At 41.9% G+C, this 17,561-nt stretch overlaps 1 protein-coding gene across 2 annotated transcripts in view; it reads right to left on the bottom strand.

The window, feature by feature from the left end:
* Positions 1-2,987: 2,987 nt before the first annotated feature.
* The window catches only part of LOC139554879 (KH domain-containing, RNA-binding, signal transduction-associated protein 3-like), a 160,265-nt gene continuing 145,691 nt past the window's right edge, over positions 2,988-17,561 (bottom strand). The window contains exons 8-9 of one of the 2 annotated variants that reach the window (XM_071368112.1): positions 7,862-7,920; positions 2,988-5,563 (exon numbers count right to left, since the gene is read on the bottom strand). In XM_071368112.1, the coding sequence (XP_071224213.1) occupies positions 5,469-5,563; positions 7,862-7,920 (154 nt within the window). In that variant the 3' untranslated portion in view covers positions 2,988-5,468. The remainder of the gene's footprint in view (positions 5,564-7,861; positions 7,921-17,561) is intronic. The other variant, XM_071368114.1, reaches the window with a different exon arrangement.

Genomic DNA, 17,561 nt, shown 5'->3' with positions numbered 1-17,561 from the left:
TATCTTTAAAATGGTGTAAAATACTTGTATGTTTGAGGAATTTTAATTATGGCTGGCTGGCTGTTGTCATATCGATCCCGTTAACGGGATCTCAGCCGTAAGACGTTTTTAAGAAGGACGCCTGTATCTTTGTATTTAATAACTTCAACATGCTCAAACGGATATTCACTGTCTGCTTTTTGTTTTCTTTTAACCCATCTACCAATAGATACCCTTTGTGGTTGAATTGGTGTTTTAAATTCACTGCTCAACTAAGGGACCTTACAGCTACAGTGCCTTCAGAAAGTATTCATACCACTTGACTTTTTCCAAATTTTGTTACGTTACAGCCTTATTCTAAAATGGATTAAATCATTTTTTTCTCTTCTCAATCTACACAAAATAGCCCATAATGACAAAGCAAAAACAGGTTTTTATAAAGTTTTGCAAATGTATAAAAGAATTCAACTGAAATATCACATTTACATAAATCAAATCAAATGTATTTATATAGCCCTTCTTAAATCAGCTGGTATCTCAAAGTGCTGCACAGAAACCCAGCCTAAAACCCCAAACAGCAAGCATAAGTATTCGGACCCTTTACTCAGTACTTTGTCGAAGCACTTTTGGCAGCGATGACAGCCTCATACCTTCTTTGGTATGATGCTACAAGCTTGGCACACCTGTATTTGGGAAGTCTCTCCGATTCTTCTTTGCAGAACCTCTCAAGCTCTGTCAGGTTGAATGCGGAGCGTCGCTGCACAGCTATTTTCAGGTCTCTCCAGAGATGTTCAATCTGGTTTAAGTCTGGACGCTGGCTGGGCCACTCAATGACATTCAGAGACTTGACCCAAAGCCACTCCTGCATTGTCTTGGCTGTGTGCTTAAGGTCGTTGTCCTGTTGGAAGGTGAACCTTTGCCCCAGTCTGAGGTCCTGAGCACTCAAGGATCTCTCTGTACTTTAATCCATTAATCTTTCACCCAATCCTGACTAGGCTCCCAGTTCCTGCCACTGAAAAACATCCCCACAGCATGATGCTGCCATCACCATGCTTCACCGCAGGGATGGTGCCAGGTTTCTTCCATATGTGACGCTTGGCATTCAGGCCAAAGAGTTCAATCTTGGTTTCATCAGACCAGAGAGACCGCGACACAATCCTGTCTTGGAGCTCCACGGACAATTCCTTAGACGTCATGGCTTGGTTTTTGCTCTGACATGCACTATCAACTGTGGGACCCTGTATAGTAGACAGGGGTGTGCCTTTCCAAATCATGTCCAAGTAATTGAATTTACCACAGGTGGACTCCAATCAAGTTGTAGAAACATCTCAAGAATGATCAATGGAAACAGGTTGCACCTGAGCTCAATTTCGAGTCTCATAGCGAAGGGTCTGAATACTTATGTAAATAAGCTATTTCAGTTTTTAATTTTTTTTTAATTTGCAAAAAATTCTAAAAACCTGTTTTCACTTTGTCATTACGGGCTATTGTGTGTATATTGATGGGCATTAGTTTGAAAAAATAATCAATTTTAGAATAAGGCTGTAACATAACAAAATGTTGAAAAAGTCAAGGCGTCTGAATACTTTCCGAATGCACTGTAATTGTATGTGTAGGGCATAGAGATGAGGTAGTCATCACAAAATCATGTTAAACACTATTATCGATGAAATATATTATGTGACTTGTTAAGCAAATTTTAACTCCTGGACTTATTTAGGCTTGCCATAACAAAGAGGTTTAATACTTATTGACTCAAGACATTACAGCTTTTAATTTTTAATGAATAAACGTTTCTAAAAACATAATTCTACTTTTACATTATAGGGTATTGTGTGTTGGCCAGTGACACAAAAGGTACATTTAATCAATTTTCAATTCAGGATGTAATGCAAAAAATGTGGAAAAAGTCGAGGGGTGTGAATACTTTCTGAAGGCACTGTCGTAGACTACTTTTGATCAAGGCCCATAGGTCTTTAGTCAAAAGTAATGGACTATATAGGGAACTGGGTGCCATTTGGGACATACCCTGTATATTTCTAATCATGGATAATACTGTATATGTAACAAAAGCACTCTGGTTATGTTGATATAAAGAAGAAGAATTATCAGACGAATAGCGTTTAATTGCAACTCACCTTCAGAGCTTGAGGGTGGTCGGACGTATGATTTCCTGCTGTGGGCTCTGGCACCAGCCTAAAATAAAGGAAATAACATGATTGATGACAAAATAAAGGTACAGAAAGAAAGCAAACTGTTGCAATTTAAAGTGATTCAGAAAAATAGTTTTAGTATGGTTAAAGAGTAATTCATTTTACTTACAATACACCATATATAATCAAAGTCATATAATACAGTTATTGCACACCAAACTTGCTAGAAATATTACAGCTATTTATATTACTTTTAAATTGTTTATATCGGAGTCTAATTAATCCCCAGTGTTGACTTTTAAACCCCTTCAAGATTAAGAAAGACTTAATGATGAACAACATATTAAACTTCATTTTAGTTTTAGTGCTTTATGTTTGTCAGTCTACATTACGGTGAGGTTAGGTTGGTTGGGTTTGATTACCTTGTGGAACTGATGGAGGGAGGTCTTTTAAAACAGCTACTGTCTGTCTGCCGTCCTCTCAGTGCGGAGGTCAGCTGGGGTTCAGAGGTCAGGGGTCATTTAGAGTCTCTCTAACAGAGGGGCAGGGCCAAAGGTCAGGGCAGGCTCCAGAGGAGAACACAGGGAGCAAAACAGGAACAGAAACGAGATCCCCTCCATACAAATTCTATACAATTGTGTAAAATCCGTTGTTTACATCCAGTAGAAAAGTTATGAACAGTCCCTAGGAGTTTCTCCTGGTGTCACTGTTTGTTGTCATTAAAATGTAATAGGACTGTCTATTATAAGATACTCAAAGTCACTTATTATCAGATAGGCAAGCAAGAAAATACAGGTGCCGCTGCCATTGTTACTGTACATGTTCGTGTACTGTTACATATAATGTCAACTGACATATTGTAATCCGTTTTATTAAGATATTACATATGAAAAACACACATCAGAGACTTAAATCTGTGATTGACATTGTATCGAAATCATTACCTACAAAACATTAGCTGAATTGCAATATACAAATAGGCAATATACATACAACACAGTTCTTTAAAAAATGGTGTTGTTTTGTTACTTGCATTCAGTTTTTAAATATATTTTTGTGTTCAAATAATGTTCAGTTTTATGTTGTTGTACATGTTATCATATTATTCAGAAGCTAATTCTTGATCAGTATGATCTCTCAAGAGTCTCAACATACACTTCCGTTCAAAAGTTTGGTGTCACTTAGAAATGTCCTTGTTTTTGAAAGAAAAGCCTTTTTGTTGTCCATTAGAATAACATCAAATTGATCAGAAATACAGTGTAGACATTGTTAATGTTATAAATGACTATTGTAGCCGGAAATGGCAGATTGTATATGGAATATCTACATAGGCGTACAGAGGCGCATTATCAGCAACCATCACTCAAGTGTTTCAATGGCACGTTGTGTTATCTAATACAAGTTTATCATTTAAAAGGCTAATTGATAATTGGAAAAGCCTTTTGCAATTATGTTAGCACAGCTGAAAACTGTTGTTCTGATTAAAGAAGCAATAAAACTGTACTTCTTTAGACTAGTTGGGTATCTGGAGCGTCAGCATTTGTGGGTTCGATTAAAGACTCAAAATGGCTAAAAACAAAGTACGCGTCAGTCTATTCTTGTTCTGAGAAATGAAGGCTATTCCATGCGAGAAATTGCCAAGAAACTGAAGATTTTGTACAACGCTGTGTACTACTCCCTTCACAGAACAGTGCAAACAGGCTCTAACAAGAATAGAAAGAGGAGTGGGAGGCCCTGGTGCACAACTGAGCAAGAGGACAAGACCATTAGAGGGTCTTGTTTAAGAAACAGAGGCCTCACAAGTCCTCAACTGGCAGCTTCATTAAATAGTACCCGCAAAACACCAGTCTCAACGTCAACAGTAAAGAGGTGACTCAGGGATGAGGGCCTTCTAGGCAGAGTTGCAAAGAAAAAGCCATATCTCAGACTGGCCAAAAAAAGAAAAGATTAAGATGTGCGAAAGAACACAGACACTGCACAGAGGAACTCTGCCTAGAAGGCCAGCATCCCGGAGTCGCCTATTCACTGTTGACGTTCACTGGAGTCGCCTCTTCACAATTAGCCTTTTAAAATGATAAACTTGTATTAGCTAACACAACGTGCCATTTGAACACAGGAGTGATGGTTGCTGATAATGGGCCTCTGTATGCCTATGTAGATATTCCATAAAAAAATCTGCCGTTTCCAGCTACGATAGTCATTTACAACATTAACCATGTCTACACTCCATTTCTGATCAATTTGATGTTATTTAATGGACAAACAATTTGCTTCTTTTTTTCTTCTTCTTTGGCCTCAAAAACAAGGACATTTCTAAGTGACCCCAAACTTTTCAACGGTAGTGTACATTACGGAATTTAAGAACCTGTTTTAAAGTCAGCGTTTTCAATATTATCATCAACATCATTCTTTGCCATGTTAGTTTTGTTAGTTTAGATTATTGTGTTTTTCTATTTATGTAAATACAGAATTACGCTCTTGAACACAAACTTCTATATTTCCAAAAGTTTATTGAGCATCAACCAAGAAGAACAATGTAAAGGGCTTACATAAGCGGATAATGTTAATATGCTAATATACTATTTCTGTTAATGTCTCAAGAACCTGATTTATACAATGTCTGAAAGCATTTCAGGTATTAAAGCCCCCCAAAATATATGGATTGGAATGAATTATTAAGGGCTTTACCTAAAATGTCTTGCAGCTCTTGATTATTTTTTCTTACTGAGGGTTTTTACACCAAAAAAAGAAGGGATTGAGAGCTGAGATTGAAGATTGATTAAACGGGGGAAATTAAACAGAAACACACATCTACACGTTTTAAGACAGGAATAAAACAGTTGACACTATCCACAATGATTCCACGCCATGCTTTTATAAGCCCTTTAACATTAAAGAACTATCATTTACAAAAGGAGATAAAACAACAATATTTATATCAGGATCTTTTCTGATTGGAAAGGTTTCATTTGCAAGGGACAGGCAAAAATATCTACAATACTTCACCTCTCTACAACTAAATCACTAATATATTACCAATGACCAATCACTCTATAACTGGGTCCAGAATATTTAGATATCTACTTGTTTAGGAGTGGGTAGATGACCTAAATTATACACATTATTCCCAGTGGAAACAGTCTTGACATCATACCAGGGTCTTCCGTTTTTAAAACCCATGTTTACGATTGATTTCAAGGTCTTTACCTTCATCATTTCCTCTGTGTTATTGTTTGGTTTTCTTTGTGTTTTTATTCTAAAAAGGGAGCGTCCGTATAAAATCCATTACTTGATGACACATCCATGAGGGATTGTGCAGGTTGTTGTATAATCAGTTCAATATCTGGAGTAGGGCGTCTCTCTGTACACTCCCTTGGCCGTCCGTGCAGCTGGCGCCTTGCCACGATTAGTTGTCCAGTCCTCCTGACCTGCTTTATAGGGAAACAGCCATACGTAAGGAACACTTCTACACACACATACACACTCTTGTGTAACTCAGATTTGTATTATGTCAACAGGTTATTGGACAAATATTTGTCATTTTTTCCTTAGCCTGGAACTGTGGTAAGAATTCAGCAATCATGCTTCAATCAGGCATCAAACCAGTCCAACAAAAGTTGAATTATGTCAATGGACTAACTTTCTGAGTTATTTGAGAGACTGATGTTGATATGGCCTATCTAACTGGAACAACAGAAGACTCCCAGCCTCTGTAGTTCAAACAGACAATCCACCAAGAAGCTTGTCATTAACCTAGAAGGATGCGTTTAGATAATTGAAACAGAAGATCAGATAGCTACTTGAAAAGAGCCAGTGTAGTGGCTCCTAACAAAAGGTCACAATAACCATTAGCCCAAATCAGACCTCATTCAGGCCCTCTGCTGTCTATGTGCCAAGTGCCTGCTGCATCGATGGCAGCCTTTGTGTGATCTCTAGCCAACAGAGTCTCATCCCCGGAGCAGAGCAGAGGCTCACAAAGGACTGTTTTTCCCTTGACATGGTCTCTGCTGGCAGCCCATAACCAATAGTATCTAATAGTCTCTAAACCTGTCACACCTTCTCTGACACTCACTTTGGAGAGACAGTGACCAATGTAACATTGTGGTTAGAGATTAACCATGTACCATCAACTCTGTTTATCGTTTAAACAGCGCCTTTCTTTGAACTGTCAAACACCTCTTTCTTTTGACCTGTTAGAAAGCATGTAGCATTGCACTGTTAGCCTCTGTGTGTTTGTCTGCTTCTGGAGGTTAGTTCTTAACACTTTCCAGCCAGAGTTTCTTGCCACATAACTCGTGTGTTAATCTGTGTTGCAAATTGTAATATGAATTAGCTGCTGTTTCAGTTATAGTAATTAGCTGCTGTTTCAGTTATAGTAATTAGCTGCTGTTTCAGTTATAGTAATTAGCTGCTGTTTCAGTTATAGTAATTAGCTGCTGTTTTAGTTATAGTAATTAGCTGCTGTTTCAGTTATAGTAATTAGCTGCTGTTTCAGTTATAGTAATTAGCTGCTGTTTCAGTTATAGTAATTAGCTGCTGTTTTAGTTATAGTAATTAGCTGCTGTTTAAGTTATAGTAATTAGCTGCTGTTTCAGTTATAGTAATTAGCTGCTGTTTCAGTTATAGTAATTAGCTGCTGTTTCAGTTATAGTAATTAGCTGCTGTTTCAGTTATAGTAATTAGCTGCTGTTTCAGTTATAGTAATTAGCTGCTGTTTCAGTTATAGTAATTAGCTGCTGTTTCAGTTATAGTAATTAGCTGCTGTTTCAGTTATAGTAATTAGCTGTGTGCTTACATTTGTCCTATTTCACAATTTTGTGTTGTTGAATCCCACTTCCCCTGAGACAGCTTCAGAGAGGTGGTTCAGAGCCAGGGATCAGACAGTATTTGCAGTGACCCTGGAGCAATTAGATTAAAGGCGATTCGAACCAGCAATTTTTCGTTTACTGGCCCAACGCTTTTAACCGCTAGGCTACCTGCCGCCCTATGTTATGAGCTGTTACAACGTTATTATGGACTGAAGAGCATAAAAGTCCTTTACTTTACAGATAGTCTCTGGTGACAACTGTATACATTTACTGTGAAGTGCTATAAGAATTGACATCTGCCAAAGCAAGAGGAGACCTGGGTAATGAGATTACATTAACGACTCAGTGACTGAGACGAGAACCATACAGCGCTCAAAACATTTCACCAGAAAATAAAACCATAGTTAAAGCTGTATTAGAAAACCAGACGTCAATGCATATCAGTTACTCTATCACTCATGGTTTACGTATGAATACAGTCAGGACATTCTGTTAACGTAGCCATGCCCCGCTTTATAGAATTACTGTGTCTTTATCAGACATCCCCAACCTTTATAATAACAGAATTGTGTTTGACATTGTCAGATAAATGTACGTTGTTCATATGGAGTTGCGTAAAAGAGGCCTAATTCAGTTGTGGAACAGAATAATCACCAATAAATTATTTTACCATTAAGATGACACAGACCATGCCTCATGTATCCCATCACTTGGCATTCTGATTAATGCTAACAATACATCTACAACAAATCTGTCAAAACATTTATATAGCACCTATTAGGGGAAAAGACATTGCATGTGGGTTTAACAGCATTTAAACTGCTGCGTTGATGATGAAAAGAGGTCCACACTGAACAAGACAGGTGGTGTGTATGCATTTAAACAACATTTTACATTTGAATAAAGCAGTTAGCAACTGACCGTATGTCTCGTATGATTCCTCACCATTATCCTGTCCGTACTCATAATAATGGTCTGAGCTGTGAAAGGAAAGAAAGAGGAGATATCCATCAGAATCTCTTATTAACAATAAAATGACATGGCCTTTAGGCCTTAATAGAAAATGATAGAGGTACATTACAGCACACAGCTATCAAATCATTACCTGGAATGAGAATGGCATGAACTGTTCGGTAAAGTGAAATAACGTCATGATGTACAGAATTGATGTACCATTCTGCTGTATGTAACCATGAACATATACTCTACATTACAAACATACGCAAAAGGTGCATACAGATCATTTCTTTCATAACTATGCCCTCCCTCCCTTACAGGATACAGTACACAATAGATCAGACAGCCAATATTTACTCAGAAGTTACAGTAGCTGTGCCTTCTGTGCTTTCACATGGCAATTTCCTGGCTATGTCAGTCTCCCCATATCCAGGATGTGGAGCTATATATGAGAGATGGCACCTGTAATAAAAAAATAAAAAGGGAGGCCATCTTGAATTGTGGTTCATTTCTTTGCTATTCTTTATTTATTTCTCAGCGGTCCCTGTTGACTTGCTGACAGAACAATCGTGCGCTGGTATCATTCAGTATCAGTCCTATCATTCAAGCCCAGAAAGGTAATTCATCATAAGGCTGCCACAGAGCCGGCACATGCCACCCATCACAGCTGAGTCTTCTCCCCGTCACCATCTCTGTCACCGTCAGGGCCGTAACCAGGGTTTCAGTTTTAGTGAGGTCCCCTCCAGGACATTTTTTGAAAGTTGAAGCTCATTTACTGCATTTCTATATAATAAAAATGTTTTAAAATACTATTTGGAGAACAGCAAAACAAGCAAAAATGTCCCAAACAATTATCACCTTGGGTGCTGTAGGTTGATTCACCTCACTCGATTTACAAACACATAGCCTATTAGCTATACGATTGTAATGTTATACCCCAGAAAGGGGGGAAATATGAGAAATGATTCACACTGACACGTAGCATCTGTTCAGTCATTTGTAATGATGACTTGCATAAAGTCATCAACTCGTAACATAGAGATATACATAGCGTTCACATTTGTATTCCTAGGCATTACTAATCAAGTTCTGCATAAACAGACGTCAATGGAGTGCACCGATGATGGTATCATCACATGAGTTATTAGAATATGACGTCCAATTCGGTATCAATATCAGTGACGTTGTTGGGGGGGAAAAGTGGGTAACGGGTTAACTTTAAACTCCAGTGGATGATGGAGATGACAACGTATGAACTGTATCGTTTGTAGTTTGATTGCATTTTAATCTAGGCCTACAGGGAAGATCGGAGATGTTCATATTGAAACATATCTTCTTTTTTTTATAGAGTTATTATGAGAACTTAGTAGCCTATTTTTTTGCTCCTGCTGAGCTAGCCTCTGTTTAACGTCAGCCTCTTACTTCATCGTTCTAGCTAGCTAAGTAATACTAGCCAGAGGCCTTTAACATTACCGCAATAGAAGTGTGTTCCGGCATGTAGCCACCTAACTGACTGTATCTATAAGCAACTATTAACCAGTTTTTGTTTGTTTGGGGGATGGCTGTAGATACGGCAGCAGTCGCGGGACAGTTTTAAAATGGCCTTTGGTCCGTTATCTCACAAACACACTGTCATCAGCGTCTCTAGTTGCCCACTAGAGCCAACTCCGAGTTGGGGTAGTTCGTTTAACATCTCAGGCCCTCGGCCTGTTCGGCGAGAGGGCGTTTGAGAGAGTGGTAAATGTGCTGATAAAAAGGGAAATCCGGGAGGCAAATCCAGGGGACGCAGGTGAACATAACGAACCAACCTCTGCTCAGGATTCTACTCGTTTGCAAAGCGGCAGGCGTGATTAGAAGTCAGTCAGATCAAGAATATAAGCATTCTGAGCTTTAATCAACACCGGGAGCAGTCTTTAGATGTTGACCCGTAATTTATTTACTTTATTGTGTGGAAAATATATATCTCTATTATTATATATTTTTCGGTGTCCTCATATGTAGTTATGGCCCTGGTCTCCGTGCCTGTCAGTCTGGGGCTTATCCCTCCTCTCTCTGGCTTAGTGTTGGAGGTGACACTAAAGGCCCAGCTATACACCAGATCAACAAAAAATGATGACTTTTATGATTTTCGCGTTTCAAAGCACTTAATCATTATTTAACTTTGATTGGCAGCATGTTGATTGTTTTTTTTTTAAGAAACTTAAAGGCACAAGCATACATGAACAATTTAAATTTATATTAGGGGACGGAGGGGGGAGGGGGGAAACGTCTATAGTTGCGGATCTATAAATGTCTGCTTGAGACATTGTCCAGAAAAGGCATTCATGTTGGGTTTCTTCCCCGGGGAGATCATTGACTTGGCATGAAGATTGCATTGCTCACACAGCTCATGACTCAACCAGGGAACAATAACAGCAGAAACAAAGGCAGGCTTTTTCCTCTTATCTAAACTGGACCCCTGCTAAGATGTGAGTGAATATTTATGCTCTGTGTCCACAAAGAGAAGCCAGACTTTGTTATTCAGAGTGTGAGGTTTTCCAATCAACCCTCACAGCAGAGGTACCACTGTGAGTCTTACACTGGTGTCCAGCTGCTTATATATACCTGACACCACTCATCATGGCTTTAGAGAGAGAAACCAAGAGAGAGAGAGAGGGGGAAGATGTGGAGGGTGAAGGAGAGAGAGAGGGGGGGTAGATGTGGAGGGTGAAGGAGAGAGAGAGGGGGGGGGTAGATGTGGAGGGTGAAGGAGAGAGAGAGAGGGGGGGGTAGATGTGGAGGGTGAAGGAGAGAGAGAGGGGGGGTAGATGTGGAGGGTGAAGGAGAGAGAGAGAGGGGGGGTAGATGTGGAGGGTGAAGAAGAGAGAGAGAGGGGGGGTAGATGTGGAGGGTGAAGGAGAGAGAGGGGGGTAGATGTGGAGGGTGAAGGAGAGAGAGGGGGGTAGATGTGGAGGGTGAAGGAGAGAGAGGGGGGTAGATGTGGAGGGTGAAGGAGAGAGAGGGGGGGTAGATGTGGAGGGTGAAGGAGGAGAGAGAGAGGGGGGGTAGATGTGGAGGGTGAAGGAGAGAGAGAGAGAGGGGGGTAGATGTGGAGGGTGAAGGAGAGAGAGAGAGAGAGGGGGTAGATGTGGAGGGTGAAGGAGAGAGAGAGAGAGGGAGGGTAGATGTGGAGGGTGAAGGAGAGAGAGAGAGAGAGAGAGTAGAGAGAGAGAGAGAGAGAGAGAGAGAGAGAGAGAGAGAGAGAGAGAGAGAGAGAGAGAGAGAGAGAGAGAGAGAGAGAGAGAGAGAGAGAGAGAGAGAGAGAGAGAGAGAGAGAGAGAGAGAGAGAGAGAGAGAGAGAGAGAGAGAGAGAGAGAGAGAGAGAGAGAGAGAGAGAGAGAGACAGACAGACAGACAGACAGACAGACAGAGACAGACAGAGACAGACAGAGACAGACAGAGACAGACAGACAGACAGACAGACAGACAGAGACAGACAGAGACAGACAGAGACAGACAGAGACAGACAGACAGAGACAGACGACAGACAGCAGACAGACAGACAGAGACAGACAGAGACAGACAGACAGAGACAGACAGAGACAGACAGACAGAGACAGACAGAGACAGACAGACAGAGACAGAGACAGAGACAGACAGAGACAGACAGAGACAGACAGACAGAGACAGAGACAGAGACAGACAGAGACAGACAGAGACAGACAGAGACAGACAGAGACAGACAGACAGACAGACAGACAGACAGACAGACAGACAGACAGACAGACAGACAGACAGACAGACAGACAGAGACAGACAGAGACAGACAGAGACAGACAGAGACAGACAGAGACAGACAGAGACAGACAGAGACAGACAGAGACAGACAGAGACAGACAGAGACAGACAGAGACAGACAGAGACAGACAGACAGACAGACAGACAGACAGACAGACAGACAGACAGACAGACAGACAGACAGACAGACAGACAGACAGACAGACAGACAGACAGAGACAGACAGAGACAGACAGACAGACAGACAGACAGACAGACAGAGACAGAGAGAAAGAGATACAGCAAATGAAACACCAGAGATGTACACTATGAAACACCTGACAGGGTGTGTGGTCATTTGATTTCACACCATGTCTCAATACTGGGGTATATTCTTCCCAGAGCGGAACCCCTCTGAATATACACTCAACTACAAACCGTTCCGCTAGAGTACGCCCTGGGAAGCTGAGGGGCTAAACAAGCGGCTTATCCTTCCTGTTGGTGTAAAGCTAAAGGCTACGAGGACCAATAGCTGCTGTCAGGTCCTCAGAGAGCTGCCAAGTCAAAGCTTTCCCCTTTCACAAGGACGAGAGGAGGACTCCCAAAGCTGTTAGGCACCTCTAATTTCTGGGTTGACATTTTGTCAATATCCTCACACATTGCCTCTCTCTACCAATGTCCTTTTCTCCTCTATTACCCTGGTCTGGTCAGTGAGTCCTCAGGCCTCAGCTACGCCCTGAAGGGCAACGATCCAGGTGAAACAAACTGCTTCAAGTAAAATACAGGTTGTATCCCAAATGGCACAGTCAAACGCCTCCTAGCACTTCTATAGTGGCCCTTTGTAGCTCAATTGGTAGAGCATGGTGCTTGTAATGCCAGAGTAGCGGGTTTGATTCCTGGGATCACCCATATGTAAAATGTATGCATGCATGACTGTAATTCGCTTTGCATAAAATTGTACGCTAAATGGCATTTATTAAAAAGCATCCATTAACACTAAACTCAGCAAAAACAAATACATTCTCTCACTGTCAACTGAGTTTACTTTCAGCAAACTTAACATGTGTAAATATTCGTATGAACATAACAAGATTCAACAACCGAGACATAAACTGAACAAGCTCCACAGACATGTGACTAACAGAAATGGAATAATGTGTCCTTGAACAAAGGGGGGGGTCAATCAAAAGTAACAGTCAGTATCTGGTGTGGCCACCAGCTGCATTACGTACTGCAGTGCATCTCCACCTCATGGACTGCACCAGATTTGCCAGTTCTTGCTGTGAGATGTTACCCCACTGTTCCACCAAGGCACCTGCAAGTTCCCGGACATTTATGGGGGGAATGGCCCTAGCCCTCACCCTCCAATCCAACAGGTCCCAGACGTGCTCAATGGGATTGAGATCTGGGCTCTTCGCTGGCCATGACAGAACACTGACATTCCTGTCGTGCAGGAAATCACGCAAAGAACAAGCAGCATGGATGGTGGCATTGTCATGCTGGAGGGTCATGTCAGGATGAGCCTGCAGAAAAAGTACCACATGAGGGAGGAGGATGTCTTCCCTGTAACGCACAGCGTTGAGATTGTCTGCAATGACAACAAGCTCAGCCCAGACCATGACGGACCCTCCACCTCCAAATCGATCCCGCTCCAGAGTCCAGGCCTCGATGTAACGCTCATTCCTTCGACGATAAACGCGAACACGACCATCACCCCTGGTGAGACAAAACTGCGACTCGTCAGTGAAGAGCACTTTTTGCCAGTCCTGTCTGGTCCAGCGACAGCGGCTTTGTGCCCATAGGCGTCATTGTTGCCTGAGATGTCTGGTTAGGACCTACCTTACAACAGGCCTACAAGTCCTCAGTCCAGCCTCTCTCAGCCTATTGCAGACAGTCTGAGCACTGATCGAGGGATTGTGTGTTCCTGGTGTAAATCGGGCAGTTGTTGTTGCCATCCTGTACCTGTCCCGCAGGTGTGCTGTTCGGATGTACCGATCCTGTGCAGGTGTTGTTACACGTGGTCTGCCACTGCGAGGACGATCAGCTGTCCGTCCTGTCTCCCTGTAGCGCTGTCTTAGACGTCTCAGTACGGACATTGCAATTTATTGCCCTGGCCACATCTGCAGTCCTCATGCCTCCTTGCAGCATGCCTAAGGCACGTTCACGCAGATGAGCAGGGACGCTGGGCATCTTTCTTTTAGTGTTTTTCAAAGTCACTAGAAAGGCCTCTTTAGTGTCCCAAGTTTTCATAACTGTGACCTTAATTGCCTACCGTCTGTAAGCTGTTAGTGTCTTAACGACCGTTCCACAGGTGCATGCTCATTAATTGTTAATGGTTCATTGAACAAGCATGGGAAACAGTGTTTAAACCCTTTACAGTGAAGATCTGTGAAGTTATTTGGATTTTTACGAATTATCTTTTAAAGACAGGGTCCTGAAAAAGGGACGTTTCTTTTTTTGCTAAGTTTATATAAATAGTCACTAATGGAATGTGGCTGGAAACATGTCAGGGACTGAAACAATCCCAACGTAATTTATATTTTATGTTGTTTTAATCACAAGCAAACTCTGTAAACATTCCTTAACAGCTAATGATGGAGAGGAGCAAGGAGGAACCCAGAGTCCACTGTACTATGCTGGGTGATTATATCTCAAGGAGAAACCCAGAGTCCACTGTAATATGCTGGGTGTTTAAATCTCTTGCTTCAAAGATAGAAAATTGATTTTTAGTCTCCTGCTAGTTCAAGACAAACACAAAGGATGTGTCTCAAATGGCACCCTATTCTCTATATAGTGCACTACTTTTGACCAGAACACCATGGGGTACAGCCCCACCTCAGTCTCAGCCTCAGCCCCAGCCCCAGCCCCAGCCTCAGCCTCAGCCCCAGCCTCAGCCCCAGCCTCAGCCCCAGCCTCAGCCCCAGCCTCAGCCCCAGCCTCAGCACCAGCCTCAGCCCCAGCCCCAGAACAGACAATCTCAGACAAACAAGCAAGAGCAATCTGTCTTAAAGTGCAGGCCATTAGCTAACCTTGTCTCATGATCAGGAATCACGGAATCTGACTCCAGACCTGCTCGTCCACAGGTATACCTACCGCCTGGCTCTCAGATTTACAGGTATCCTCTATAAATGGCTGATCCTAAGTACTGATGTTGTCGTTTGCGGCGCCAATAAACAGATGGTGATGTTACATCTGAGTGATGTAGTACATGTCCCTGGTGGACTTTGTTTTCTTACACAGCCATTGCTCTTCTGTTGCTCTGTGATAAACCTACAGAGATCTGCTAGGACATTTAGAGAGGATCCAGAGGTACTGAGAAGAACAATCTATAGTCAGCAGTCAAATCCAGGGGAGAGGAGACACTAAATATTTCATAGGTTTTCCAATGCAGGAGGAAGAACATTCAGGGGCATATTCATTAGATAGCGAGCGTTTAACATAATTTTGATAGCGAGATAACTCATTTTGATAAAGGATAACCTTCAATCTCAGACTATGAAAAATGACATGACTTCCTTCATATTGACATATAAAAAATAAAAATAAATTTAACCAGGCAAGTCAGTTAGGAACAAATTCTTAATAACAATGACGCTGGGCCAATTGTGCGTCGCCCTATGGGACTCCCAATCACGGCCGGATATTATAACCACTGGATTCAAACCAGGGACTGTAGTGACGTCTCTTGTTCTGAGATGCAGTGCCTTAGACCGCTGCACCACTCAGGAGAGTGGGTACAGTATGTATTTTGTATTTAATGGATTAAGGCTCTGAAAAAAATACAGCAAAAAGCAAAAATAGACAAAAATAGATGAAATATAAACAGACAGAAAAGGAACTGTACTTGGGAGAATGTGTCCTGTATATTATCCAAAATGAGGATGGTGTAATTGTTATTGAAAACTCCCTCAGGGATATGGTGTTGATTGCTTGTCTCAGGAGCTGATTGCGTACGCAATCTTCAATGTTGGACCCTTGCTGCGATGTCACAAAGACGGACTGAACGGTAAACGCTATGGATTTACATGTGTGAATATAATCATCTGCTTTGTCTGAATCTGACCCCGCTTTATTTTTACCATCTTACATTTGTAGATTTAGGGAAAATCTACCAAGCAAAAATTACATAATGTGGTTAACATGTCGATGGTCAGTCAACGTTCAAAAATTACATAATGTGGTTAACATGTCGATGGTCAGTCAACGTTCAAAAATGACATAATGTGGTTAACATGTCGATGGTCAGTCAACAATCAAAAGTCAGCCATATTACATTAAAATTCACCTCAGATTGTGTCTTGGTCAACGGATGGGCAGGTGACTGCAACGTTATTACGGCCCAAGCATATAGACTGAGGTTGCATCCCAAATGACATCCCCTTATATAGTGTACTACTTTTGACTAGGGTGCATAGGCCTCTGGTCAAAGTAAGTGCATTATATAGAGAACAGGTTTCCATTTGGGATTCATCCTCAGTTTTTCATCATATTCTCTGCGATGCTATAAACTGACATCATCCTGAGAGCGTCTGGAATCTTTCCAAGACAACACTTGAGACAGCAACAAAAACTCGTGTTAGGCCTTACAACATTAAAATATCTCTAGCTCTGAAGCTAATTAGGGCAAAAGACAGACGTTGCCTGTCAAAACAAATGTTACAAACTGCTGAGAACTGAATTAGAACAATATTAAAAGGATCAAACGTGCAAGTAAAGTTATTACAGAAAGTACCCATCTGAGAACTGCAAGACCTCTGGTTCTTAGATAGAAATCAATTACATTGTGTTGAACTAATTAACTCTCTTGAACTAATGTACTACTGTGTGTTTGCCAAGCCTGAAATACCAGCCGCATATTTCCTAGGCCTAATCATGCCAAGATCTGTACGTTTTAATAGTATAACTCTTGATTTCTCGGGTACTTTCCACAACTGATACACACCATGGTGGTCTACATTGGTACTCTGTTCACATACTGTTGGTGGACTCTCTACTTCTCTCTTTCTCTCTTTCTTGCTCTCTCTCGGAGGACCTGAGCCCTAGGACCATGCCTCAGGACTACCTGGCATGACTCCTTGCTGTCCCCAGTCCACCTGCCATGCTGCTGCTCCAGTTTCAACTGTTCTGCCTGCGGCTATGGAACCCTGACCTGTTCACCGGACGTGCTACCTGTCCCAGACCTGCTGTTTTCAACTCTCTAGAGAGCAGAAGCAGTAGAGATACTCTTAATGATCGGCTATGAAAAGCCAACTGACATTTACTCCTTAGGTGCTGACTTGCTGCACCCTTGACAACTACTGTGATTATTATTATTTGACCATGCTGGTCATTTATGAACATTTGAACATCTTGGCCATGTTCTGTTATAATCTCCACCCGGCACAGCCAGAAGAGGACTGGCCACCCCTCATAGCCTGGTTCCTCTCTAGGTTTCTTCAAGGTTTTGGCCTTTCTAGGGAGTTTTTCCTAGCCACCGTGCTTCTACACCTGCATTGCTTGCTGTTTGGGGTTTTAGGCTGGGTTTCTGTACAGCACTTTGAGATATCAGCTGATGTAAGAAGGGCTATATAAATACATTTGATTTGATTTGACTACCCACCAAGACTTGCCATTCAGACATCCATAACTGTTCTCTCCCCTGTGCTCTGTCCTACCTCAGAATGGTTCTCTCCCCTTCGCTGCTATCTCCACAAGTCCCCTGTGCTCTGTGCTACCTTTTACCTCCACACCTCCACACTTGTCTCCTGTATTGAGTTTTACAACTGTTCCTAGGGGATGTGTCTGCCCTTTAAAACGCTGTCACAGCTAGCCCTGTAACCGCGGCCCTCCTCCCTGTAACCACGGCACTTTGGGAGCAGGCTGACGAGCCAGGGAAAAGGAAGAGGAAGGCAAGAGGCGAGAGGCCCCT

This window comes from Salvelinus alpinus, chromosome 26, assembly GCF_045679555.1.
Source record: "Salvelinus alpinus chromosome 26, SLU_Salpinus.1, whole genome shotgun sequence".
In the NCBI taxonomy this organism is placed as follows: domain Eukaryota; kingdom Metazoa; phylum Chordata; class Actinopteri; order Salmoniformes; family Salmonidae; genus Salvelinus; species Salvelinus alpinus.
Note: the sequence above shows the minus strand (reverse complement) of the source record. Positions and strands in the feature narration are given on the sequence as shown.